This window comes from Geotrypetes seraphini, chromosome 19 (assembly GCF_902459505.1).
Source record: "Geotrypetes seraphini chromosome 19, aGeoSer1.1, whole genome shotgun sequence".
Lineage (NCBI taxonomy): Eukaryota > Metazoa > Chordata > Amphibia > Gymnophiona > Dermophiidae > Geotrypetes > Geotrypetes seraphini.
In genome coordinates, this window is record NC_047102.1 from 33192731 (window position 1) to 33219981 (window position 27251).

Below are 27251 nucleotides of genomic sequence, written 5' to 3' on the forward strand. Positions count from 1 at the left end.
ATGTTGTACTTCTAAACTTAGTTTTGCAATGCTTCAAGCAGTTGGCCTGCAGTTCTTTAATTAAGTCACAATTACATTCTCTTCCTGTTTATCCCATTCCTCCTCCTAATTGAGTAAAGTAGTGTTAGTCTATTTTAATAAAAGGTGAATAAAAATAAAATACACACAAAAGATAAAGATACTTTTCTATCCTAATACTGTCCTAACATGAGGAAGGTGGTTCTGGTCTTTGAAAGCCAGTTCTTTTTCCTTTTCCTCCTAACAGGTCTCTCTTACCTTGATCTTTGATCACCAGCAATTAGGTTTCCAAACTCTCCCAGAATGTAACCTCCAACTTTGACTAAATTTTCATGACAAGCTGGTGCTTGAAGGGCCTGGAAAATAAGTTTACAGCAATAAAACATTGATTCAGGTCACAATGAATAAGAATGCATGTTTCACTAGAGAAATATATAAACTAAACCTTAAGTTTGTATTCCGCATCATCTCCATAAAGATAGAGCTCGACACGATTTACAGGTAATTCAATAAATGAGGAAAGGACATAATAAGAAACTAAAGGTTAAAAATGCTAGATTTTGGTTCAGTCTGCCTCAGGCAGTGCTTTCAACAGTATCACTCTTTAGGAAATCTGCATCCAATATACTTCCTCCCCTAAATCTTTAAGTCTTACTATAGAATGGTGTTTCCCAACCTGTGTGTATTAAGACTAATCAGGTGTGCTGCAAAAAAGTCTCTGCTGTCTATTATATAAGGTTTGGCTCTTAGCATCTCACAGTAAAATGTGTGAAACAGCTCCCTTTAGCACAGTGTTCTCAAACTCAAACGCTTGGCAGGGCCACATTTTGGATTTGGAGGTACTTGGAGAGTCTCAGAAAAATAGCTAATGTCTTATTAAAGAAATGACAATTTTGCATGAGATAAAACTCTTTATAGTTTATAAATCTTTCCTTTTGACTAAGTCTTAATAATAATATTTGTCATTTATAGCTAAAGAGACATTTGATCAAGAAACTTTTATTTTACTATTGTGATTATGATAAACATACCCAGGGCCTCAAAATAGGACCTGGCGGGCCGCGAGTTTCAGACCACTGCTTTAGCACATCTGCAGCTTTGCATGTTGCTTCTTTCCAGCAACTGAGAACTAAAACAGGCAGCATGCACAAATACATACATCAGCTTTTTCTCTCTCTTATTGATTCTCCTCTTTATTGGAACACTTAATGCAATTAAAGCTTTTCCGTTTCTTATTCTTTAGTAATTTCAGATTGCTATAATTCATTCACATTGAAAGTATAGAGTGTACTGGATAGTTCAATGAGACAAACTCCTATTTGAATTTGTATTTTTAGACAGCAGACTGAATAAAAAAAGGTGCTGGTAAGACTTTTGCAAGGCTCTGTGTATGGAGTGAAAATGGAAGTGGCTCCCTGCAACTTCCCCCTTTATCCATTCTCTTCAGTTTCCTGCCACAAGCAGACTTCTACAATGACATACTCCAGCTTTCTCTATACAAAGGCTGGAGATGGCTGACCTCTGGATGTTTTGTTGCTGAACTCGCTTTAAAGCGCTATATGGCCTAGCCCCTAAATACTTAACTGACCTTTTTTCCTTCTCAGCCAACAGACATAAGAGAAGCACACACTTGAATTTCGTTTCCCCCCCCCAGTTAGAGGATGTAAACTCAAAAGACACCACCAATACCTTCTCTCGCACCAAGCAGCATTATGGGGCAAAGATCTAGAACAATTGCTTACGCCTTCCACTTATGGGGAATTTAGGAAACGCCTAAAAACATCTCTGTTCCTGAAGTATCTAGACAGCTGACCCATTCAATTCTTTCTCTTCGATAACGGTTCCCCTGAACTGTTAACCAGTATCTTTCTCCTCTGTTAAGTTCATTCAGTTTGTACCATCTTTTAATCTTTGTAAACCGCATAGAACTTCACGGTCCTGCAGTATATAAACTGTTATTATTATTATTTGTGTCAATGCGCACTGTTGTAACTTGTCTTTTTCGTGAATGAATTGTGTATATTGAACTGTAACCTGCCTAGGTATGAGGCAGGTAAGACATTGTAAAATAAATGACTATGTGCTTCATCACTATTGATCCCAACATTATCATCTGATCTCATTCAAATTAAGAATGAGGAGAAAGGAAGACTAAAGAGGAGAATCAATAAGGGAGAGAAAACGGTGACGTATGTGGACCATAAGAGTAGGGTGGGAGTTGGTTGGGAGGACCAGGATTGGGGTTGATGTCCCAGCATATTAATTAGGGATACCCTGAAAATCCAACTGGCTGGCAGTCCCTCACAACTTGATGACACTCATATCTGTATTCAATATTTTACAAAGTGGAGTGCCAGCACACTTAACCTGGGTCTCATGTTTACAGAGACCAATGTATCTCGATCAGGCAAGGGCAAAGTTACCCTAGCAGACTATGGCTAAGTCAGTCAGTTAAGCAGCTATGGCTTAAAAGTGCCGGGTAATGACGCTGCTCATTTTGCCTTTGTCCTCACCTCAAAGACAGTCTTTGCTGCATAACCTTGCACATCATCTCTGTTAATCACGATCTGAATGACCCGGTACCACACTTCCTCACTCACGTAGTCCCCTGCAATTCGGATTAAGTTTAGAATTGTATCCACATACCAGGTATAATCCACTGCATACTTTTCAGCAAGAATTGCAACCTTCAGCACCTAAAAGGAAAGAAAAGACTGCAGATTAAAAAAAAAGAAAATCTTACTTCATAAAATGGCATAGCAATCAGTTTTTCCTATTCATGGTTCTGAGTCTAGATAAGCTTGCTCACATTATGTTTGTATTTAAGTTTTGAAAGGGACAAATCAAATGAATTCAGAGTCATATATCCACAGACAAACAATTTAGATGTTAAAGATCATAATTGTTTGAGAAAAAAAGGTTAACCACTTCTAGAAATTCATTTTACCATTTTTATGGAGATTTCCACTGTCACATCACAGCATTCAAGAAAACTATGGATATACTATATAAGAAATTTAAATTTCTATCATATCTTCCATCTTTCTTCCAAAGTACACATATTGAGATCTTTAATGATGTCCCCATACCTTTTCTGGCAAAGATCAATGGCCATTTTAGTAGCTGCCCTTTCAACCAGTTCAAATTTGTTTTGAAGGTACAATGTCCAGGATTATACACAGTACTCTAAATGGTGCATCAGCAGAGACTAGTACAAAGGCATTACCACCTATTTGCTTTTTTGGCAGCTTCACCATAATGGGCTAAAAATGTCAACGTATTGTCCACAGGGCTGACATTAGTAAGAATGCAACCAGAGCAAATGGTCCTGCTAATTACCCCCCCTGCTAAATTTCAGGTGGAGAATCAGAACTCAGCATTTTATACTTGTAGATAAGATTATTTTCCACCAGCTGAGTGAAAACATGTCTCCACCACCACAGAGAGGCATTTAAATGTGCTGATGTCTTCTGAACTGTATTTTTTTAAAATCAGTAAGGCATATGTGGACAGTATTACTGAGCTTGAGTCTTTATGGCACTGAGTCAATGGTCTGCACAGTTGCAAGGAACACTAGATATGGTGCATTATAATGATATATACCAGTAAGTATCTGTTTAATGCATCATTTTACACTTCTTATTCCCAGTCAGCGCACTGCTGCCTCTCCATCATCAAACAGGATATTTGCTTAATAGAAAAGAGATGTCTGAATTGTCATAATTTTCCAAGATCGTTGTGTATGGCTGGGGAATAGTTAACTGAATCAAGACACCTATTTTAGATAACATACTTAGAAAAGTCTGAAAGGAAAAGAGACCTGCATAGAGCACTTACAATCTCTTCCCTGATGGAGTAATCAGCTGTTTCCAAGTAATTCAGCATCTCAGCCACAATTTGCTGGGCATTGCTACGATCACACATAGCATACAGGAGATCCACTGCTCTCTGCCTTACGCTCACATCTCTCTCTGTCTGCAAAAGCAATCAAAATCATTTGGTGACCAGAGATAGCACTGTTGGTAGCTCAGAAGCATCTAGCAAATCCTAACAGAAAAAGAGTTGGCCCATATTTCTCTCTCCCATAAATACAAGGGGGACACATGTGGTCAATTTTCAGTGGAAAGTCTAGAATATAAATTTGGTACATCTAACCTAGACATTTCAAATTATTTATATCTTCAATGGCACAAAATTTATAGTAAAAAGCACAGATTATAATATAAATACTCTATATATATTATAAATCTGTGGCATTTACTATAAATTTAGTGGCACAAAACATTGTGTAGACACACACAGATGTCCGGTTATTCTTATAATTTATACTATAGAACACAAAGCAAGAATAAATCAAGTAGCCAGGCAAGAAATATAAGCTGGTATGTACTGTACAGAAACTGAAAAATGGGTGCAGATACATACTTAAGGTGAACATACGTCCCGTTTTGAACGGGACTGTCCCGTTGTCCCCATGCACAGCTTTGGGATGCCGAAATATCCCGTTTTCAGGGACAGCGACCTGAAGCTGTGCATGGGGAAAACGGGACAGGCAATCGCTTCCCCTCCCTCCAGCGCCTAAGCCTTCCCCCCCTCGGACCAGCCCCCAGTGCTGCTGTCTACCGCCGCTTCAAACACCCCCCCTTCCGCCGCCGCAACTAAAGTTCTCGAGCAGGACTGTTCTCAGCCTCTGATCCATGTTCTTTGACTTAGAACTCTTAGGGACCCCTGAGGAAGACAGGGTCGTCGAAATACAGACCGTGTTGGGTCCACAGTTCCCATCTTATGGGTCCTAGACATTTTATTATGACTATCTTCAATGAAGTCTGCATCTTGGACATCTTCTCCACAGTGTTTTTGTTTTTGGTTGCTCTTTGATTCTGTGGAGTACCAGGGTCAATTTCTGTTTGGTTGTGGATGGTTTACAATTCCAAATAATGGTTACCTTTCAACTACCAGCAAGCCCTATCTTTGCTAGAATTGGCTGAAAAAGAAACCCACAGCTTTTCTGACCATAAGCACATCAAAGTTAACCAACTAGCCTCCAGGAATAGGAAAATGCCTACTTGCTTTGAGCTACAAGAAAGTTTGAGTTAAATCCCAAATCCCTTTTCTTCCCATTAAAAACAATCTCTTATGAAACCTCAGAAATTACATTTAACAAAACACCCGAAGTAAGTCACTAAGAGAATTGACTAGCCCATTTGGCAAGCCCTGTCTGTTTATGGTGTACATCTCTGGTTTACCTTTAATGCGTTGATCACTGTTTCGATGTGTGTTTTGACAGCCTCGTGCGAGAACTCAGAGCTGGCAAGAGTGCACATACTTTCCAGTGCCAAGTAACGAAGGTTAGTCTCTCTGTGTTGCAGAAACTGGCCCAGCTGGTTGCAAGCTCGAACCAACAAGTTGGGTTCACTGCATATCAATGGTTTGGGGGGTGGGGGGGGGAGAAAAAACATGTTTACTCTTGAAGGATGAGTAATCTTTTGTTCGCTCCATGATAATCATAGATATTAGGCCTGCAACCTGTTGCAACTCCCAAAGATCCCCCCCTATATTACCATCCTAGAGGACTCTTAAATCTGTATAGTACAGGAATGACACCATCTTTTGTATGGAGATTCTACAGAAAGACCTACAAAACGTGATTGCATTGAACAATGTGCAAAATGTTTCTGATGGAAAGTCGCATAGTTCAGAGGAAAATACTAATGTTCTATAAGCACCCAGACATTTCCACATTCTGTAACATTTGTGTATGTCCCAAAGTAGCAGAAATTATATAGAAAATATACTGCAGCTATATGAAAAATCAGGCCGTTACATCAATCTAGGGACAACAGATACACACTTTGCTACGATTGCCATAAGAACAGATACAAAACAGGTAAGCAGAGTCAACTCATTTCTTGAACTTTAGACTAGCTATTACACTTTTAGAAGAGTTTATAATACAAAGTTTGAACACTTGATCAAAGAAACTTTTGTCAAATTTATCCACAAAGTACAGAAGAGGAGAGGAGTTAATCTGTCCCTGACAATTGTCATATCATTATGGAAAACTTAACTGAAACACACCCTGACCACATCTTGAATAAATCCAAAAGGCATGAAAACCCATTAGTGACTCCTGCTTGAAAGCTGTCCTAGTAAAGTGCTTCAAGATGTCTTTTAAGCTCACCTGTCATGATGGATAATTAAGCTTATGGCTTCAAACAAAACAGCATTCTTTGCATTAGAGTGTTGCACTTTTTTGGACTTGGGAGGCTCCTGAGCTTTATTCAAGATAGTCTCAAGACACTCAGTGAGGCGGCCACGTACTGCAGGGTCCTCTGTATCAGGGAGATTGGTGAGGGTGGGGGTGGGGGACAAGGAAAGATGTGGAAAAAAAAAAAAAAAAAGCAATCACTAGCACCTAAAGCCTAATAACGATACACTAAGCGTTTGCATGTAGCAAATGAATGTTAAAATACTCCAAACATGCCAAAATAAATTCCCAGTAATACGAATAGAGGTATGAAGTGAGTATTCCCTACCTCTCAGCAGCAGCAAACAGACCAAAGACACTGAAGCCCAGAAGCACTAAAGCCAGCAATCGTCGTTAAAACTGTTTTAATAGCTTCAGCAACGATCGCATTTGCCGACCCGATGCAGAAAACGTAAGCTAATTTTAAAATGCCATGTAAACTAGCAGAGCGATTGATTCATTAATATGGCTTTCTGATGCGCCCCCCCAAAAAAGTGGTCGCTTTTAGCAATCCAAAAGAAGCAACTGGTCAAGACCAGTCGCTTACCTGTCTGTCCATTTGTTTTAATGGGTACAGAGGCTAACCTGCCCCTTTAGAAAAAAAAAAAAAAAAAGCACACACACCCCTGCCAATGAAGACTCTCCCTGACGAACCGGCACTATGAACACCCCCCTCCCAAAAAAAACAACAAAAAAAACAGGCAGGAGGCAGAAAAAAAGAATTTAAAAAAATATTGCTAGCATTCCAAGATGGTAGCTGCCAGAAAATTCACGCCTAGAACACCTCATGAAGACTATGGGGAACTTCCAAAAATAGTGATTTTGGGGGTGGGATACCTGACCCCTATCCCCAGAGTGCTGAAAATCATCTTCAGAATCCCCCTCCCCCCCATAGGAAGTAATGGAGCTGTACTTACAGTCTGCACAGTGCCTGCCTGTAAACTGTCTATGTAGCTGAAGTGAAGAGAAAGGAATTTCTGCCTCAAAGTTTCACAAAACAGTTCAATCTTCAGGATTTTTGGGCCGCCAGTCAGACAGACCCTGGCCAAGACCTCCACTCCCTTGGAACCTCCTCACGCAAAGAGGGGTGGGAAAATACAGCCTGCGCCCTCATAACCCAAGGGCTCTTACTCAAGATGCAAACAGCCTGCACTTAAACCTTTGAAAGGGTCAGAAGGTAAGTACACTCCTAGGGGACGGATCCCAGGCTCCGAAGGCAGCACACAGCAGGCTGGCTTCACAAATCTACCCGAAGCTTGCCCTGTGGAGCAGCAGTCCGGCTCCGTGGAAACTGCATACTTTCCCAGGCAGAAAACCCCTCAAAAGGGGTCTTAAGGCACGAAAACCATCTAAAAAAGGTCAAACTTTTAGTGAAAAAATAAGAAAAGCAGCGATGCAGATCAGAAATGACTTCTGCACGGCTCGCTTGTAGAAATGAAAAACTGCAGAGGGGCTCTGTATTCCTCTGTTAAGTGGGAGGAGAAGTGGAGAGCAAAGTGTGTGGATTTCTGCAAGACCCGGTTCATGGGTTGAAGTGAAAGACCGCTAGTATTGTCTCCAGAAGGGACGTAACAGAACTGGAATTTCATAAATTGTACACCATTTTAATGCATAAAAAAGAAGTATAGAATGATATATCAATTTGTGAATTATTTAATTGATGCAGACAAGCTATTTGTAGGCTTATAAAATATTAAAGTTATTAAATGATTCCTCTGGATGCTTTTTTCTGTAACTGAAACTTAATATACTTTATTCATTAGGATGTATATCTTCTGGATCTTAGAGGTTATGGATATAATTGCAGACATACATGGGTAAGAATTGCTTAAACAGTTTCAAGGCCCGTCTCTGAACTTCATGGTCAAGTGTCCATAGATGCATTTGGTAGAAGTCTGCATAGCACGTGAATAGCAGCACCTCCCCCCTCTGGAGGCCATTTTTCCGGAGTAGCTGATGGCCTCCAGTAAAGAGTGAATGACAAACGTGCAGGCCAATATCAAGCATGACAATCCATGTGCTCCTTTTACTAAGGCGCTCCATGCTGGCGTTAAGGTCTAGTGCGTGGCAACGTAGCACGCGCTATTTCGCGTATTAAAGCCCTAACGCAGCTTAGTAAAAGGAGCCCTTAGTGCTACCGAGGCTTACAGTACATTTTTAATATTTGATCTCTAGTTTTTAATGCACATATCTAATTTTACTTGAAGTTTGCTAAGGCAGAATTTTCAGCTTCATTAACAATGGATCATGCTTTAAAAGCAGACTGCAGGTATAGATTATATTTTAGACTTTCCATACAGCCCAAAGAAACATCTTTCATGCCATGAATGAAAATGTTATGCTTGGAACGTATTGGGATAAAGGCTCTCTATACCTTACCTGGAGGTGGATAACACTGTAACAGTCGCAGCAGCTTCACCGATAGCCAAGGAGCAGGCACAAAGTAATAGGTATAGTCCTGAAGATCTGTCGATGCCGATGTCACAATCTGGAGCAAGAACACAGACAGCAACAACCATTGCTTTTTTTCTGTTGCTTAAGTAATAATAACTTTAATAATAACTTTATTTTTCTATACCGCCTTAATCTTGCGACTTCTAGGCGGTTCACAGAGAAGAACAGCTGTATAGTCCGCGAATTACAACATACTGATAGAGAAGAGGTCACAGAGCGATCAGAGATTACAATGGTGCATATTGGCAAGAAGAATGATATACATAGATTACAATATAATTTTAACATATTACATTGAAATGGTTGGAAAGCCAGCGAATAACAGAATACAAATGGTGAAGAAGACATTGGTCAGAGAATACATGGTCAGAGAATACATAGTAACATAGTAGATGACAGCAGATAAAGACCCGAATGGTCCATCCAGTCTGCCCAACCTGATTCAATTTTAATTTTTTAATCTTTTCTTCTTAGCTATTTCTGGGCAAGAATCCAAAGCTTTACTCGGTACTGTGCTTGGGTTCCAAATCTCTGTTCAGACTTACTCCAGCCCATCTACACCCTCCCAGCCATTGAAGCCCTCCCCAGCCCATCCTCCACCAAACGGCCATACACAGACACAGACCATGCAAGTCTGCCCAGTACTGGCCTTAGTTCGATACGGAATACAAAGTACTGTTAATGGGGAAAAAGTGGATTCAGTATGGTGAGCGGTAGCTTTGAAAGGGGGGGAGGAAGTCTAGCTATGAAATAAATTTTTTGAATTCTAACACTCAATTTTCCATTCAATTTTATGCTTTTCATTCACTATAAGTGCAGGTTAAATTACTAAGCTTGTTTCTATACAGAGAATATTTTCAATTGCCAATGCCAGCTAAATTAAACCTATTAAAAAAAATTCAGCCAGCATCCCAAAAGATCAGCAATGCATGTTTCCAAAAACTAAAATAAGATCTCAAAAGCTGTCTGTACTCTTAAAGTTTAACTGATATGCTGTGATAAGTTTCATAAGAAATAAGCCAAAATAAAACTAACTTACTGTAACCAAAATATGTTACCCCTGTTAACAGATTTCTTCCCTTTAAATGCCACCCTTATCTTTAGCTTAAGATATACATTGAAATATATACCAAGCTCCTATGCATTTCAGGACTAAAAAAAGTAACAGTTCTATAGACAACCTATCTTGAAACCAATTACTGATCAGCCTTTAATTTTAAGATGTTTACAAAAGTTAATATAAAACTCTGAACACAGATTAACGGATTCAATTTTGATCTTCCCCGAACATTCATATCGGTATACTCTGCCTGCCATACCATCAGTACAGTTTCACTTCTGAAATCTTTCATTTACACTTAGCTGAGAAAATAAAACATTCCATATCCGAAGATACTATTTCTTGCTGTCTGCTCGTCACAGGCAAGAATCCAATTTCCTAATCTACTAATATTAGGAGATTTCAAAATCCACATAGACAATTAAAAAAAACTTGCTGGCTGATCTGAGCATCCCTCAATGGATTTCTATCTCGACCTATCAAGCGGATCTTGTTCTCACTCTAGACCAGTCATCGATTTATCCCACATCCTTCTTTTCATATCCACTCATTATCTGATCACGTTATAATGAGTGGATATGACTCGAAAAGTATCAGTCACAGACACTTAAACCACCCCAAGGATATCGGACAAGGCATCTTTCAAAAATTAACTATTTTAACAGCTTCACCTTTTGACGTCTCAATAGACTTCCCATCAAAGTCACTCAATGAAACACTGAAACAGAGAAACATGAAGGCAGATATGAACACAAGAATAGCCTTACTGTGCCTATCGCTATCACCAGCGATGGGCAAATGCAAATTTAGCGAATCTTCACTGCTGTCCGCTGACCTCATTTGCATGTGTAATTTTTTGAGAATGCCTCACTTTTTTCAATTCGCTATCCAAACGGCTGCATTAGCAAACCGTCACTTTTTAACACAATTTTTTGAGAATCCTGGCCTTAACACATTTCGATACTCAGGTCACAAATTCGGATGTTTTAGGTTAACATTTCTTGAACTTGGGATTTCATTAAATTTATGTCTTAACGCAAAAGATCTTTAATGCCTTACCCTACTCAGTCTGGACACAGCCAAGGACACCGAGGTCTTGAACTCTTCAGGGTTCTTCTGCGCTAGGGTAGTGATGAGGCTTGTAGCAGCAGTTACCACACCCTGGAAAAACAAGACTGGCATTTAAATAGTTTTTCTAGTGCCACTGCAAACATTCACAGACAAGGGTCATCCAAATTAGCATTTTCTATGGCAAAAGTAGTATTCTATTACCATATATACTAGAATATAAACTGGGATTTTGGGGCCAAGTTACAGGGAGAAGTCATGAAGGTAGCCGGAACAGGATGGGCACACTCCATGAACATAAGAACTGCCACTGCTGGGTCAGACCAGTGGTCCATCATGCCCAGCAGTCCTTGAGCCCCGAGTCTAGCCTTACCTGCGTAGGTTCTGGTCTAGCAGAAACTTGTCTAAGGGTGTTTTCCCCTACAACAGCCTCCGGAAGAGTGTTCCAGTTTTCTACCACTCTCTGGGTGAAGAAGAACTTCCTTACATTTGTACGGAATTTATCTCCTTTTAACTTGAGAGTGCCTTCTCGTTCTCCCTATCTTGGAGAGGGTGAACAACCTGTCTTTATCCACTAAGTCTATTCCCTTCATTATCTTGAACATTTCTATCATGTCCCCTTTCAGTCTCCTCTTTTCAAGGGAGAAGAGGCCCAGTTTCTCTAATCTCTCGCTGTACAACAACTCCTCCAGCCCCTTAACCATTTTAGTCGCTCTTCTCTGGACCCTTTCGTGTAGTACCATAACCCACTCATCGCAATAGAAAGATAACCTGTTTCCCACCTGGAACAAGGGGCCCAGTGCACCCTCATTGGGCAAGCTGAGCAGCTGAAGGACCTGAGGGTCTAGCTTGCTTGGGGGTCTTGAAAGGACCCTTGCTTGAAGGACCTATTCCCCCCTCCCTCGAGGCCAAGGATACCAAAGCAGACCTGAAGCGGCCCATCCCCTTGAGACTAAGATTGCTGTACACCCTTGACGTAGCTCAGGGGAATGGAGAGCCACCCTCTGCATATCCTACATGAACTTCTCCAAGTTATCACCAAAGATCAAGTGCCTAAAGGGCAGATGACTCAAAAGCTTCTTAGAAGCTACATCTACATCCAGTGGTGAAGCTACAATCAACAGTGATCCCTGATATTACCACCGAGTGGGAAGCCGGATGGACCAGACTGTAGAGGAAGTCCTCCAAAAAGGAACCAATGCAGCATGGAGCTACATAACTTCATAAATAGTGGCTCAAATGCTGGGGTCTCCACCGAAAAGAGATCAGCTAGAACTACTGCTCCACATTCATTTCCTGGAGATCCCATAAGGGCTGAGGCTCCATTAGCAGGTATGGCAGTCGCCATTGTGACCACTGTAATTAGGGTGTCCACCTTCGGAAAGGCCCAATACTTTTCAACTGCCTCAGCAAAGACATAGAGATTATCAAGAACCCAGGCCACAGTGAGAGGACCATCCAAACTCCCAATCCACCATCATCATGCAGAGAGCCTTATGGAATGGAAAATGCTTTGGGGGACCACTGCAGGAGGCTTAAACAAATAGTTTCTCTTGACAAAAGAGCTAGAACCCTTAAGGCCACTCTTCTACAGACTCCCAACAGGTAGGGTTCCTTTGAACCAGAGTCCATGGAAGACTGGGCATAAGAGAACTTCTGGGTTTTCCTCCTCTCTCTTTGGAACAATCAAATCCAAGATTCCAGAATGAAGCTACTGCTAATCCCCTTACAGCTTCCATGGGCCCCCATTAAGAGGATGTGGGTTACAGCTAGGATTAGGTTCCAAAAGGGACTTGTGCAACACCTGCATACTGGGGCCCTACAGGGACCTCCCTCCCCTACAGAGGGACTTAGGTAGGGCAGGGATGAAAAAGCACATCAAGACTATTCTCCCTGTGAGTGAACAGAGAGAAGGGAGGATTCTAATCGCCAATTTGCCTTGGAAAGAACACAAAAGAATGAATCAATTTGAGCTTTAGAGGAAGGAGGGGACTAGCACATATAAAATGCTCACTGAGGGGAGAGAGACTGAATAAGCCACATTTACATGCTATAAAATTAGGCCATTATCCTTGTTCAGTTGTTGCCTATGGAGACCATGCGGTTTATGTCAGCCAGCATGCTGACCACGTGGCAAATGTGAGAAGGCTTGCTTAATTGATTGGACTACTTAGGTTGGGGGAGGGGGGCTCCAGCATATTGTCCCCAGCTATGAATGTGCCTAGAGGGAAATTCCCTACTTAGTTATTTACATTAGCCCCTGATAAAGGGCATAAATCTAGTTAGGCCAACTGAATTAAAACACCATAAAATCAGATTTTTATGTGTGCTGCTGAAACAAGCACTTTTGGAAAGCCTGGGAGCTGCAAGGGGAGCACAGAGTGAACAGGCAAGAGGGGTGCTGGGGAATGGGGACCCATACCTCTTGGGCATGATCCTGCAGGACTGAGCCAAAGCCTCACACAGAGACACTAAGAAGAATAACTGGAGGCTGTGGAGCCAAATTCCAAGCTCAACCAAGTACAATCCTGAGACTGTAACCCTGAGTGAACTTTAGGCTCGATCACGCTGTGGCCCGCAGAGCAGGGAGTTGGTGCTCTAGTCCCTGGCCTATCTGCATGCTGAACATAAGAAGTTGCCTCTGCTGAGGCAGACCAGAGGTCCATTCTGCCCAGCGGTCCGCTCTCGCGGCGGCCCATCAGGCCTAATTGCCTGAACAGTGTCCCTGACTAATTTTGTAACTGCCTCTAATCCTATCCCTATTACCTACCTTTACTCCTATCTGAAGGCAGAGAACAATACTGGATTGCTCCAGGGAGCACCTCTGTTAATGCTGATGATACCATTGGTAAACTTCAGTTTCATCTACCTCTAACTGCAGGTAGGAAGGACCACCACCACCCATGTAGAACCTTGGAGCCAACAAAGTATAAAAAAGAAAAGAAAATCCTTACCAAATGTTGATCATTCAGGAGGTGAACTACTCGTGATGTCCATTCTGCCATGGGAACAAGGTCAGGGGATGTTCTATACAGACGGAGCAAGCAGAGTGCAGCACTCTGTTTCACACCGTCCATGGTATCCCTGCAGGAAAAAGAAAAAGCTCTTTACTGCTACACTTTCACATTAAGAATTCTACCTGTATCAGGAGAAAGGCAACAGTTTTGAAAGTTTGTGGCTAATTTGGTCACTAGAAGGGTAACGGTTTGACATTGTGCAGTCAATACCTGCATAATTTATCATCAATAAAGAAAAAGTACATGCACACTTTTCCTTCAGAAATTATCCCAGCCAAAGAAATCCTGTATTTTACACCTATTGAATATGCAACAATCTGAAAAAAAGTAAATACTTATGAAAATCTGAAATTATGCACTTAAATTAAAACTTGGACCCAACTCTACAATCCTGCAAAAGTATGCATCGAATGAAATTACTTTCCTCTTTACCCACATAAAATCTGAGCAATTTTATAAGTAGCCATTTAGGTACACAGTGGTTTAAGGACAGAAATAGGCTTGAAAGTTACAACTTTATTGAATTCAGAAACCCAAATTAGATTTTCATGTGAATCCGAAATGAGGAGGAGAAAATTTCTAAAGATTACGTATGCCTTGCCATTAAAAATGAAAGAAAAAGAGATTAGGTTCTTACCTTGATGATATATTTTCCAGTAGATAGGAGTGGTATGCTGAACAGTATGGTTGTCCATTCCTACTCACAAGTATTCTGCAGAAGATGTCAATTACAGCTTTTCAGTTTCTCCTCCTTCTCCCTAGTCTCTGCTGCCCTCTTCAGTTCATACCAAAGCCAGTGACAGTCCTATAGGAAGAGACACAGGAGAAGGAGGGGGTATGGGAAATTCCCCAAAACCGAGTGTCTGATTTGCTCAGATTAACTGAAAATCACTGAATGAACAGCAATGCAAATAAACATCAATACCAGAAAAAATATAATTTAAACAAGAACATAACATCCTGAATATTTATGGAGAACAAAATTCCTCACTTTTAAATATATACAGACTCTTCATAATCCCATTGTCTGACTGACTGAAAAATCCGAACAATGAAGCTGTGAGGCTTAAGTCAGACAATAGGTGCATCCTATAATTGCTGGGCAGGGGGTTTAGCTTACCATTCCTACCTACTGGAAAAGATTATCAAAGTAAGAACCTAATCTCTTTTTCCAGTGCAATAGGAATGGTAGGGACGTACCTAAGCAGTCTCCAAATTCTTAGGTGGGCTAGATGAGCCTTCTTGATGTACTGAGGACTCAAAAACAGCATCTTCCTGCTGCTATGTCTAACTTGTAGAATTTGATAATGGTATGAAAGGAGGAGCAGGTTGCTGATCTACACATCTTCTCAGGTAGAATTGCCCAAGCTTCTGCTCAAGAAGAGGCCACTCCTCTTGTCAAGTGTACCTTCGAGGAGTCATGTGGTTGTTTGCCACAACTGATGTATGCAGAGGATATAGCTCTATGAATCAATGTAGAGATGGTAGTCTTGCAGGCTGGCCTGCCTCACCTGATTGCTTAACATAAGATCTGAGGCACGAAACTTATTGGCTACCTCCAGATAACGTAATAGCACTCCGACATCAAAAACCTTTAAAGCCTTGTCCTTTTTCAGGAGAGTACTGCTACATGAACTCTAAGGGACGTCATAGCCATTACCTTGTCAAGGCTCTCCTGCAGGAACGCCAGTACATAGGAGATGGAGGCATTGCCCAGATCTAACTTTTCTTTGCTGCACCAGCACTGAAATGCCTCCCAGCTCCCAGCCTGCATCAGCTCCTTGAAAGAGTAGCTGGATCTGGATGGATTTTCTGCTTCAAACCACCAGTCAGCTGTTAATACCGAGATCTTTGGACTGCCAGTCAGACCCCCAGGTTGCAGCAACCACTGAAAAGAGAAAGGGGGGGAGCAAAACTGCAGCTGGCACTATGAGCGTCACGAAGGATGCTATTGATGCCTAACAGCCTATGTTCAAACTCCTGACCGAGTCAAAGAAGCGAGCAAATATCGTGGGCCTGGAACTGCCACGTAAAACCTGCAAACTGAAAAACCACCACAAAACTAAATAAAGGGAGCAGATCAGAACACCACTTTAATGCTTGCCTGCACAAAGAAAAACTGAAAATGGCAGAAGACCAGGGAGGAGGAGGAATTGAAAAGCTGCGATTGATGATTTCTGCAGAATGCTCGCAAGCAGGCATAAACAACCCTATGGTTCAGCATACCATTCCTATTGCATTGGAACAGTTGACACAGTACTGAAGCACATAGGCTGATGCAATAACACATATAAAATCAGAACACTCCAACTATAAACAAATGAGGCAATTTCAACTTTGCTATACTGGCAACACAAGAAAAGAAGTACAGTTTGGGCTTATTTTCTCCAATTCACCACCATAATTGAGGGGGGGATGACATTTTCAGTTTACAGAGAACCTTACACACTTAACCTATGCTTTCTCTCTTGGAAACAGTAACTTTTTCTATTTGGTATTAATAAAACAAACGAGTTCCTAAAAAGAAATCTACTTGCTTTAATACAGAGAAAAACTGATAGAATCTTTAAAATCTTTTGCACTTTCCTGTTCAAGCATGTAGCAAAAAAATCCCTACATTATTTGCAAAATCTGGAATAGAAATTACATAAATCCAGAAAGATTAATAACATCAAAAAAGTGTCTAATCTACACAGCAATGTGCTATCTACGAACAAGTTCAGACCAACAAAGATTAAGGCACTCTCTCATTAAAAATAATTGATGCAGAAAGTCAAGATTAATTTCCTCAGAGAACAAAGAACCTAAATTGTGCAAATCACTGGTGAGAAACGTTTAAAAGTCGTGATTACCACCTGACAAGTATCTCCCTGTAAATAAAGTCCTGTAATATTTCTAATGAACTGTATCTCCAAGCCTTTATAAATCTAAATCTGCACTTAAGCATAAAGGAAGCCTGAGCCAGCAATAGGAATATTCCCATTCAGAAACTGTTTGCAAGTTTAACTACAACTTTGATCGGCTGTAAAACGAGCTTTTAGACCTGAATTATTGGGCTTTCATGCCTCAAATAACTCAGTTCTGCTTGGTTAGCGTCACCAGATTTTGCGATGATAAAATCCAGTTCTACCCGGCACGCCCCATTCTGCTCCAGCCCCACAACCTCTTCTCATGCTTGGAGCAGGGTCAGGAGGGCATCTGCACAGGCGCAGATGTGACACGATGTCACATGTGCATGACATCACCACGTTGCAAACACGCATGCACAGATGCCCTCCCAACGCGGTTCCGACCTTGAAGCTTTTCTAAACCCAGAGAAAGTGCCGGGTTTTGATAAGCCGTCCAGACAGTCCTCTAAAAAGGACATGGTCGGGTAAATCCAGATGTCGGGTAACCCTATGCTTGGTCATCTTGAAAACATTCTTTTGAAGGGATTGAAGATTCTTCTTGACAGGGCTCTTAAGTATCAACTTTTTGGCTCGTGTTCCAACCTGGATGCAAATTAGTGGCACTAGGTAATGGTTTTTATGTTAAAATCAACTTCTTATCTCATTTCAAGTCAGTTATGAAAAGATATCAAGTGGTAAAGGCTTGTGGTTAGTATCAACTTTAGCTATACCTCAACTGATGAGCAAGAAGTAAAAGACTCTTCTGTTATAATACAGAACCCATCTCAAAGACAAAAGCTTAACTGAAACAGCGATTCTCAACTTGGCAACCTCAAATAGCTGAAGATAAAGGCAAATTAACCTGTTTAGCAATCAAATGCATATAAATGACTTATCATCCTTAAAGCTAGCTATATGATAACAAGCTGCATCCAATCAATATGGTAGTACCTACCCAGCTACAAGAATCTTTGGAATTTCACCAGCAAAGGCTTCTCCCATCTCACGGCTGCCCACATTGGCAATGCAGTGCAAGGCCAGACCCATGAAAGTGGGGTTGCGACTGGCAAGATCATTCTTTATCGCATTATTGATTAGTCGTATCAATTCACTGTTGGAGTTCACCAGCACCGAGATGAAAAGGTATCCCTGTTGGCCAAAAACATGAAGGAGCAAAGATGAGACTAATATTCTAAAGTTTTGGAATCTAGTCTAGAACTCATGCTGCCTTAAAGTAGAAAATAACAGTGACAAAACCATCCCGTGTCATTCGTTAGTATCCATCTCAACCTCAGTCCTTCTATACCAGCATTCTTCAATGCAAGGCTTAAGGGTCAATGGTTGTGCCCATTTATACTCGGATTCTTCCCTCTCTCCTTAAATGGTTTCCCACGGTTATCTTCAAGAAAGGGAAGGGATTAATTTTGTCTCCGTGTCATTCTCTACCTGAAAGCAAAGTTGGTAAGAATTTTTCAGAATCTAATGGACAAAAGCTGAGCAGCAGCTCCTTCAAATTACTTAAAACATTTTGGAATATAATTAAACACAGGTTATATTTGGATCATTTTAATTTTCTTTCTTCATTCATTCAATGTTCTGTACCAGAGGTAGGTAATTCCAGTTCAAGAGCCACAGGCAGGTCAGGTTTTCTGGATATCCACAATAAATATGCATGAGATAGATTTGCATCTCAAGGAGGCAGTGCATGCAAATCCATCTCATACATATTCATTGTGGATATTTGAGAGTCTAGTGGTTGATGGTATCAAAGGTAGCACTGAGGTTTAGAAGGACCAATAGCCATCATCCTTTGTCTAATATGTTCCAGCAGTCATCGATAAGGTCCGCTAGGACCATTTCTGTGCTATAGAATTTTCTGAACCCAGATTGGTAAGGGGAGAGGGTGTTCTGTCATCGAGGCCTTGAGTTATGATAGTATAGTCTTTTCAAGTTTCTTAGAGATGACTCTTATATCTTGGCATCCCAAGTCCTCTAAATTTTCTTCACACTTCTACCTCTAACCCTCTGTTGTAGTTCCTTCCTATTTCTCCTACGAACATGGAGATGATGCAGTATACAAACCTAAGGATTAGATTAGATTAGATGAAGGGAAGGTTGGAGTTGCTGGGTTCGTTCGGATCCAGGGACTCTTTTTAAGATCGGCCTGATTGCTAATTTCCAGCTTTGCAATACCATTCCTGATTGCAGGGGAGGGAGATGAAGGCTTCTTTTTTGGCTGACAGGAGATTAGGCAGGCACAGGTCAAGGTTGGAACCAGAGGGTCGTAGCGCAGTGATTGTTTTAGTTAGATCGTTAGGAGATGCCAGTTCAAAGTGATTGAGAGTTTCGTTCCGGGTTCTCTCAGAGGGAGGTCGTACTGGGTGTTTGCGGTGTCGAATCAAAATTTGCACCTACGCAATCCATTTTTTCTTGGAAGCAGATGGAGAGGACTTCACTGTCCAGGTCAATTTGAAGGGGTTTTTTTTGTTTGTTTCCTTGCAAGGCAGAGAGCAAGTTTGTCAGTGTGAAAAGGTTCCTCGATCTATTTGGAGCTTTCTGTAGATTAGTATAGTAAGGATTTTTTTTGCATCATGGATGGATAGTTTGTACTCGTCTAACAGATTTTTCCAGTAGGCTCTGTCTTTTGTCTGGATTTGTATCAGTTTCTTTTGGCTTTTCTTAGTTCTCTTCCCCCCCGAGGTTGTCTGTGAACCAGGGGGAATAGAAGTTGTGAGCATTAGGTTTTATTTCCTTGGTTTCTACTAGGTTTTCATACAGGGTCTTGACTTGCATGTGCCGGTCTGACGCGGCTTCTTTGATGAGTGTTAGCTCAGGCCCAGTCGTTTCAGCTATTTTAAAGATGCCGGATGATAGATTTCTTAGGTCAACTGAGTTAGGATTGAATATCTTCTTGAGTGGGGGGTGGGGGTGTTCTTGGCCAGGGGTTCTGTATCTGTGTTTGTGAGATGGAATGTGATGACATTGTGGTCGGACCAGGGTACTGGTTCAGAGACACAGTGATTGATGTGAGGGTCGGCAGGTTGGTCTTTTTTGTATGAAGACTAGGTTTAAAAGTATGGCCTACAATGTGGGTGGGTTGAGGTGATGATCGGGTGGAAGCCTACGTCTGATATTGTTATGAAGTCGGCTGGTGCCCCAATTGTCTTGAAGCAATTTGTAAAAGCTGAAGTTGCGAATGATGGCGATTTGTTGGTGGGAGATAACTAGCTTGCTGATGACTTATGAGGCCATCTAGGGCATTCATAGGGGAGCTTGGGGCTCTGTAGATCAGAGCAAAGGGGTGGCTTTTGGTATGACCAGTGCAGGGAGGTCTTTAGTGTGACAGTGTCTATAAGTCTTGGGATGATGTTTGATTTTATAACGGCTGTTACTCCTCTTCCCTTTTTGTCTGTACAAGTTTTATTATTTTTTAATATACTGACCATCGACAAGTATCTAGCCGGTTTACAATGCTAAAATAAAATAAAAGATTAAAATGATACTTATAGAAGGGGGGAGAGTGAACATTGAAAGACGTTTTACATAGACAAACATGAAAGTGGGGGTGAAAGGGAAAGGGAGGGGGTAGATAATTACATCGTTTAAAAAAAAAAAAAAAAAAAGCTAAGGCTTAATAGAATGGAGGGCATATCATACCTAGTGTGATTCCATTATTTTTAAGCCATGTTTCCGTGATCATGTGAGGAGGTCATTTAGTATGATGTCTTGTTATTTACTGATCTGGCATTGTTGTAGGGGTATGTGGGGGATTGGTCTTAGGTTGCGGGGTCTGTGTTGGAAGGCTTTTCTCTGGAGGTAGTTCCTTAGGTCACTATATCTACCCTGGCAGAAGATGATTGGGATAGCAACGCACATGATGGGCAAGATTGTTCTATGTTTAAGGCATGTCCTATCATTGGTGGTTCACACTTAGTTTCATATTTTCTTCTTGAAAGGAATGTCACAACTATTAATCCTACAATCAAATGAAACAGCAGAACACTGGACCAAAGCAATACTTTGCTGTTCCAGGTATTATCACCTTTCCATTTCACTGCAACTACTCACAATTTGTTTCTCAGTATACTTGTTGGAACTAAGCAAGTTCACCGCCTCCATGTGTCCAAAGTCAATGTCATGGCCCAAGAGGAAGATAAAGAGAAGCTTGCAGACATACTTCTTTTTACTGTAGCCATCAAGAGCTTTGTCACCTGGTAAGAAAATGAAAAGATAAATGCTACAATATATCTTGTTCTTAAAAAAAACAAAACCCCTTTCTGAATTTAAATTAGCATTTCTACTTTGGCAGGACAGAATAGTAAAAAGTTTTGCTTTTGTATATATATAAAAAGCAAGTAACCATATGCCCAAAATCAGACAGATCTCTCAGTACCAAGTGCTAGCATTCAGAAGAGGCAGCAACCTGACTACATTTTCCTCAGAATACTGCGTTATGCCTGGTGAAGTAGTATTTGACAGACATGGCTACATCCAAAGCAGTGCTTTCCCCTATGTTAAGTGCCACCAAGTCGGTCTCGACTCATGGCAACTCTGCGGATAGTTGCTCCGAACTGTGTTCAGTATTCTGTCAGGTGGCTAATCATCGATAGTATTATTGTACCAATCCATCACATTGCTGTCTTCTTTTAAACAGACTTCAACCTTGCCAAGTACAATGGCTCTGACAATCTGTTGTTCATTGATGCATTTGAAATACAAAGTTGAAGTCTTGTCATTTGAGCTTCCAAGGAAAGCTTGGATTCAATTTCCTCCAATGTGGTAGTCCATAGTGTATGCAGTATTCTTTTGAGCAAGAGGTCCAAACAAGCACAAAAGAGAGTAGCAATGGAAACAACTCAGCGAAGCTCTTTATTAAATAGAAAAAATCTTCATAAAGGTCTTAATACAAGCTGTGTTTCGTCAGGAGTTCAAATCTCATTCAAATATGAAAGAACGCATAAAGAGCTCTGTCACATCATTGGGTTGTTTATATAGGAGCTCTTTATGCATTCTTTTATATTTGAATGAGATCATTCTGATTTGGACACTTGTTAGCCGAAACACAGCTTGTATCGAGTCCTTTTGCTGAGTTGATTACTTTGCTACTTTCCATTGTGCTATTTTCTACTCCCACTTGTATGGACCTCTTGTATGGCTTTTTTTTGTGAGCAGTCTGTATCTTCTTTGTTTGCTTTAGTATTCTTTCTAGCACCGTAATTTAAATGATATTGATTTTCTTCCTGCCTTGTTTCTTTCACTGTCTAACTTTCACATTCGTATGACAGTACTGAAAAATACCATGGCTTGGCCAAGTTGAATCTTCGTATGTAGAACTCTCTCCCTGCGCACTTGAAGATCTTGTCTAGGTCTTTCATAAGCATTCTGCTAAGATTGAAACAGGATTCAATTTGCCTGCTTCTTGTTTCACTACTGATTATTGATCCAAGCAAGTTGAAATTGTCTACTATTTCTATTACTTCTCCATTAAGGGTGAAATAATTTATTATACCAGTAGTCAGGATCTTTGTCTTCTTCTGGTTGAGGTACAGGCCCATTGCGCAATTGTTTCTTGATCTTGATTAGGTATTTCAGATCACTTTTAGCCAGTAACATGGTATCAGCATAACTCTTCATACATTCTTGCGTCTCTGATTTGCTCTGCATCTAGACTGAATAGGTAAGAGGAAGTATGAAGTTTTGTCGACCAATTTTGGGAATTCTGAACCACTCTTGTTCCATTAGAATGTTTAATATGGCCCAGAACTTTTTGACTACAGCAACATCTTTTCATGGATCCATCTCATATCTCCGATGTCTTGTTTCTTATTGTTTCCTGAATCCTGTTTGAACTTCAGGCAGTTCTTGTTCCAGATATGGTTGTAGTAGCCTTCACTATATGATCTTTAGTTAATCTTGCCACTGTGTGGGATCAAAGCAACTGCGCAATAATTTAAAATCAGATCACCTTTTTTTCACATATTTTTTCCAGTCAGCCATTATGCCATTTCAAAATTTCCTGGCATAGCCTTGTAAACATTGAACAACTGCTAATTGCTAATTGCTAATTCTAATTGTTGTTAATACTTCAGCGGACATGGTTGTAAGCAGAAGACAGACACCTGGACGAAAGGGAAAAAACAGGAGGCAGATGCTGGACTATGGGAGGTGCAGACAGAAGAGACAGAGGGTGAGAGACCCTGAGGAAGAACAGAGAGATGGAAGATCATCATAACAGGAGGGAGAGAGAGGGAGACCTGGAACAAAGATGGTGGTAGGTACAAAGGAGAACTGACACTTGATCTGGGGAGGGTAAGCAGAGGGAAAAGAAATAGAGACCTGGACCCAAAGGGGATGAGGCTGGATTGTGAAAGAAATGTTGGATGCATAGTCAGAAGAAGTCTAATCAGAAACTAATTAAATCACCAGACAACAAAGGTAGGAAAAATTATTTTATTTTCAATTTTTGTGGTCAAAACATATCAGTTTTGAGAATTTATATCTGCTGTGTGTATATGAAAAATGAAAGGAAAAAATGCATTATAATTAGTAAAGAAGGCAGGATCTGGGGCAGAGCTTGGGAGGGTTTAGACGGAGCTTGGGAGGTCTGTGATTGGGAGTACTTAGCTTGAAGTAGTTGAGAAACACTGCTGTAGGAAGTCATCCACCACCAGTGCCTCTCCTGCCCTCTTACCTACTGGCACCCCCTACTGGCATCTCAGAGCCCGTCTGGAAGGCCCCTGCGCGGATGTCAATGTGATGATGTCACACATGTGCATGATGTCATCACGGCAACGTCTGCACACTTCTGGGTGCCTCGAGCCGTGGCCACTACCTGCGGCCCTCGCTACATTTTCCAACTTCGTTTCGGCCCTGGATCATTTTTGAGTTGTGCAGGCCTGCGCTATACTGTACTGTATATTTGAGATATGGCAACCAGAACCGAACACAATACTTAAGGTGAAGTCACACTATGGAACAACACAGAGGCATTATAATATTCTTGGTATTTACCATTTTTTCCCCAATAATTCCTAGCATCCCGTTTGTTTTTTTGTTTGCAACCACAAAGTGGGCAGAAGATTTTAGTGCGGTGTCTGTACAAGGAAGTGTTGAAAAGTTCTCAACTACCTAAATTCTGAGTATTATTTTGCCACTGGAGCTGAAAAGTTATTTTATTTTACACAGTGACAATTTGCAGAATCGTAATGCTATGTTTTGACATTGGTTCAGATCATTGATTAAACCGTGCAAATGAAAGTGTGGATTTTTCAAATGTGGAAATCTGAGTAGTCATGAAGTGTCTACTCCTGTAGAAGAAAACTCCAAAGGAAATCCATGAATGTATGATGCAAATATTGAGTGACAAATATCCATTTTACTCCACAGTGAAATGGTGTATAAATTTTCAGCGTGGAGATTAAAGAAGCAGCAAAATCTGGAAGGCCTCAAACAGTGTGAACTCCTGAAATTGTTGACCATATCCATGACTTGATTTTGGCAGATCGCAAATAGAGCCACTACAGATATCCAGGGAATGTGTTGGGTGTATAAGCCACAAGCAGCTGGATATGCAGAAGCTGTCAGCCAAGTGGAGGTCCAAATGTTTGAATGCTTAGAAATGACATCTAGTGGACACTTCTAAGTTGATTTTGCAACATTTTCAGCAAAGCTGGCGCCAACCTTTTGGAATGACTACTGCTAATAAAACTTGATTGCACCACTATGATCCTGAGTCAAAACAAGAGTCAGCACTCAGGTTCTCCAAGGCCAAGAAAATTCAAGACCCAAAAGTCAGCAGGAAAGGTCCTGGCCACAGTGTTTTGGGATCAGGAAGGCATTGTAACTTTTACAACTCGCTCAAACAATCAACCAGAGTTAATTGAGAGACTCCTAAATCCTTATAATCCCACTCAATCGCTTTGTTCTATGTCACAGAATCTCCTTGTCGTACCATCATTAAAATTAATCAACACGCTGAGATCCAACAATTTCGCTGGCACGGCACCTTCTCTCTGGAATTTGTTGCCTAATCCATTTACGGATCGAATCCGTGCTAAAGCAATTTAAAGCAAAATTGAAAACATTCTTGTTCCAAGATGCTTTTGGATAACAAATGTCTTTTTAAGGACTAAAACCAATTTTATAGCTTTTACCCTCACCTATTGTTTTTCCCCCAAGTGTGCTCTTTTTCTCAAAGATTGTAGTTCTCGCCCTTCTTTCCCAACTGTGTGTAGTTAGTATATATGTTTTGATTTGTGTTTACTAACCTAACGTGGTTGTTTAGTATTTTAACTTTAACTTGTTTTTTAAGATACTTTTTATTTCTGTACGCCGCCTAGAAATTTGATTAAGCAGTATAATTTTTTTTTTAATAAACTTGATACTTGTAACGACTATCTTCCAAAGGGCTCCTAACTTGCAGTGCCGTTTAAAGGAAGCACTGAAAGAAAAAAGGAGAGGGAAATTGCGGAAAGGGATTCTTATTTTGCAAGACAATCCACCTGTTCCCAAGGCTGACAAAACGATGGATGTTTTGAAGCTTCAGTATATAAACGATCCACCCTACTCACCAGATCTTGCTCCATCTGACTATTTTCTATTTCCAAACCTTAAAAAGAAAAGTTTAAAATTTTTACTATTTCGGTGACCTGAGTAATTTTTTTAGAAGGGTTACGGAAACCTAAGACACGATGTGGCACGTTTGTTGAACTTAGGGGGTGAATATGCAGATTAACTTGTACGTTTCATGGCTCCATGTCATTCATAAGAACATAAGAACTGCCATCTCCGGATCAGACCTTCGGTCCATCAAGTCCGGCGATCCGCACACGCGGAGGCCCTGCCAGGTGTACACCTGGCGTAATTTATAGTCCACCATATCCTTATATGCCTCTCTTAAGGAGATATGCATCTAGTTTGCTCTTGAAGCCTAGGACGGTCGATTCCGTCATAATCTCCTCTGGGAGGGCATTCCAGGTGTCAACCACTCTCTGAGTGAAGCAGAACTTCCTGACATTAGTCCTGAACCTGTCCCCCCTTAGCTTCATTACATGTCCTCTAGTCCGTGTCAAATTGGACAATGTAAATAATCTTCTCTGCTCTATTTTGTCGATTCCTTTCAGTATTTTGAAGGTCTCGATCATATCCCCACGCAGTCTCCTTTTCTCAAGGGAGAACAATCCTAGTGTTATAAGTCTGTCCTCGTATTCCAGTTTCTCCATACCCTTCACCAGTTTTGTTGCTCGTCTCTGCACCCTCTCCAGCAGTTTTATATCCTTCTTTAGGTAGGGAGACCAATTCCCTTCTTGGTTGGGCTGAGAACTTTTTAGCACTCCCTCATGAGAACAGCCAGATCCTTTTCTTGGGTACTAACTCCTAAGGTGAACCCTAGCATCTGCTAACTATCATTTGGATTATTCGATCCCATGTACATCATTTGGCATTTGTCCTTATTAAATTTTATCTGCCATTTGCATGCCCAGCCTTTCAATTTCTTAAGGTCTTCCTGCAATCTTTTACAATCTGCATGTTTTTGACAACTTGGAACAGTTTTGTCTCATCTGTAAAATTTAATCACCTCACGTTTTGTTCTAATTTCCAGATCATTTATAAATGTTAAATTGCACTGGTCCTAATACAGAACCAGTACAGCACCAACTACTTCTCCTGGCATTTTGCTGCCATGTATAGAGGTTTTTTTCCGCTCTTTATGGGAGAACTAAAATCTAGAATGCACATATTTAACCCTTTCAGGACCATAAGGATCGTAGGCCAATTTTTGTGGTTTTGACGACATTTTAATGGTAAAAAGGGCTTGCAGATGCCAAAAAATTGATTTTTTTTGTGAAATATCATTATTTTTATTTAAAAAAATCACACTTTTGGCTTATGGACAGTGTGGCAAGTGAATCTTCTCGTCAATCTGGCAACAACGCTAATGAATGAATGTCGGAACCAGTTTGTTTACATAAAGGCAGTATCCTATGGAATCCGTACATATCAAATTTAGAACTGTAGACTATCCCAATCAAAATTTATAGGATTTTAAAGTTATGGGACAAATATGTCCCTTGGTCCTGAAAGGGTTAAGTGCAGGCAGAATCCAGAACTTGAGTCAGCAGTTCACAAAGCATAATAAGGTCAAAAGAAATTTCCTTTTCCCCGACATCCTGTTAAGGCTAACGGCACAGAGTTAACCCATTTATGAACTATGATCACACATTCAGGAAAAAACAAACAGAGGCCAATTGATTAGACCACTGAATTAGAAATTAGAATTCCTAAGTTCAAATCCTCCAAGACCAACTCTGCATGGGTTGGTGTTCCTACTAGCACTTTAGCAAGTGATGATCTCATGACAACAGCCTAAAAACAAAAGGCTCTGGGTACACTTTATTCAGACAATTTTCTAGCTCAACATCCTGGTCAACAGTAAAATCAGTGTGTAAAATCAAATATAAACAATTACATAGATATACTGGACAAGCTTTCCCTTACAT

General features: G+C 40.7%; 2 protein-coding genes across 3 annotated transcripts in view; both read right to left on the minus strand.

Annotated features, from left to right (window-relative positions):
* The window catches only part of LOC117352133, a 1164809-nt gene that overhangs the window by 850350 nt on the left and 287208 nt on the right, over positions 1 to 27251 (minus strand). The gene's annotated exons all lie outside the window — the stretch shown is intronic.
* Positions 1 to 27251, minus strand: part of AP2A2 (adaptor related protein complex 2 subunit alpha 2) — a 63274-nt gene that overhangs the window by 25813 nt on the left and 10210 nt on the right. For both annotated transcript variants that reach the window (XM_033928266.1, XM_033928265.1), the window contains exons 3-12: positions 20821 to 20963; positions 17708 to 17901; positions 13802 to 13931; positions 10839 to 10940; positions 8645 to 8753; positions 6200 to 6350; positions 5265 to 5433; positions 3856 to 3993; positions 2532 to 2714; positions 277 to 374 (exon numbers count right to left, since the gene is read on the minus strand). In XM_033928266.1, the coding sequence (XP_033784157.1) occupies positions 277 to 374; positions 2532 to 2714; positions 3856 to 3993; positions 5265 to 5433; positions 6200 to 6350; positions 8645 to 8753; positions 10839 to 10940; positions 13802 to 13931; positions 17708 to 17901; positions 20821 to 20963 (1417 nt within the window). The remainder of the gene's footprint in view (positions 1 to 276; positions 375 to 2531; positions 2715 to 3855; positions 3994 to 5264; positions 5434 to 6199; positions 6351 to 8644; positions 8754 to 10838; positions 10941 to 13801; positions 13932 to 17707; positions 17902 to 20820; positions 20964 to 27251) is intronic.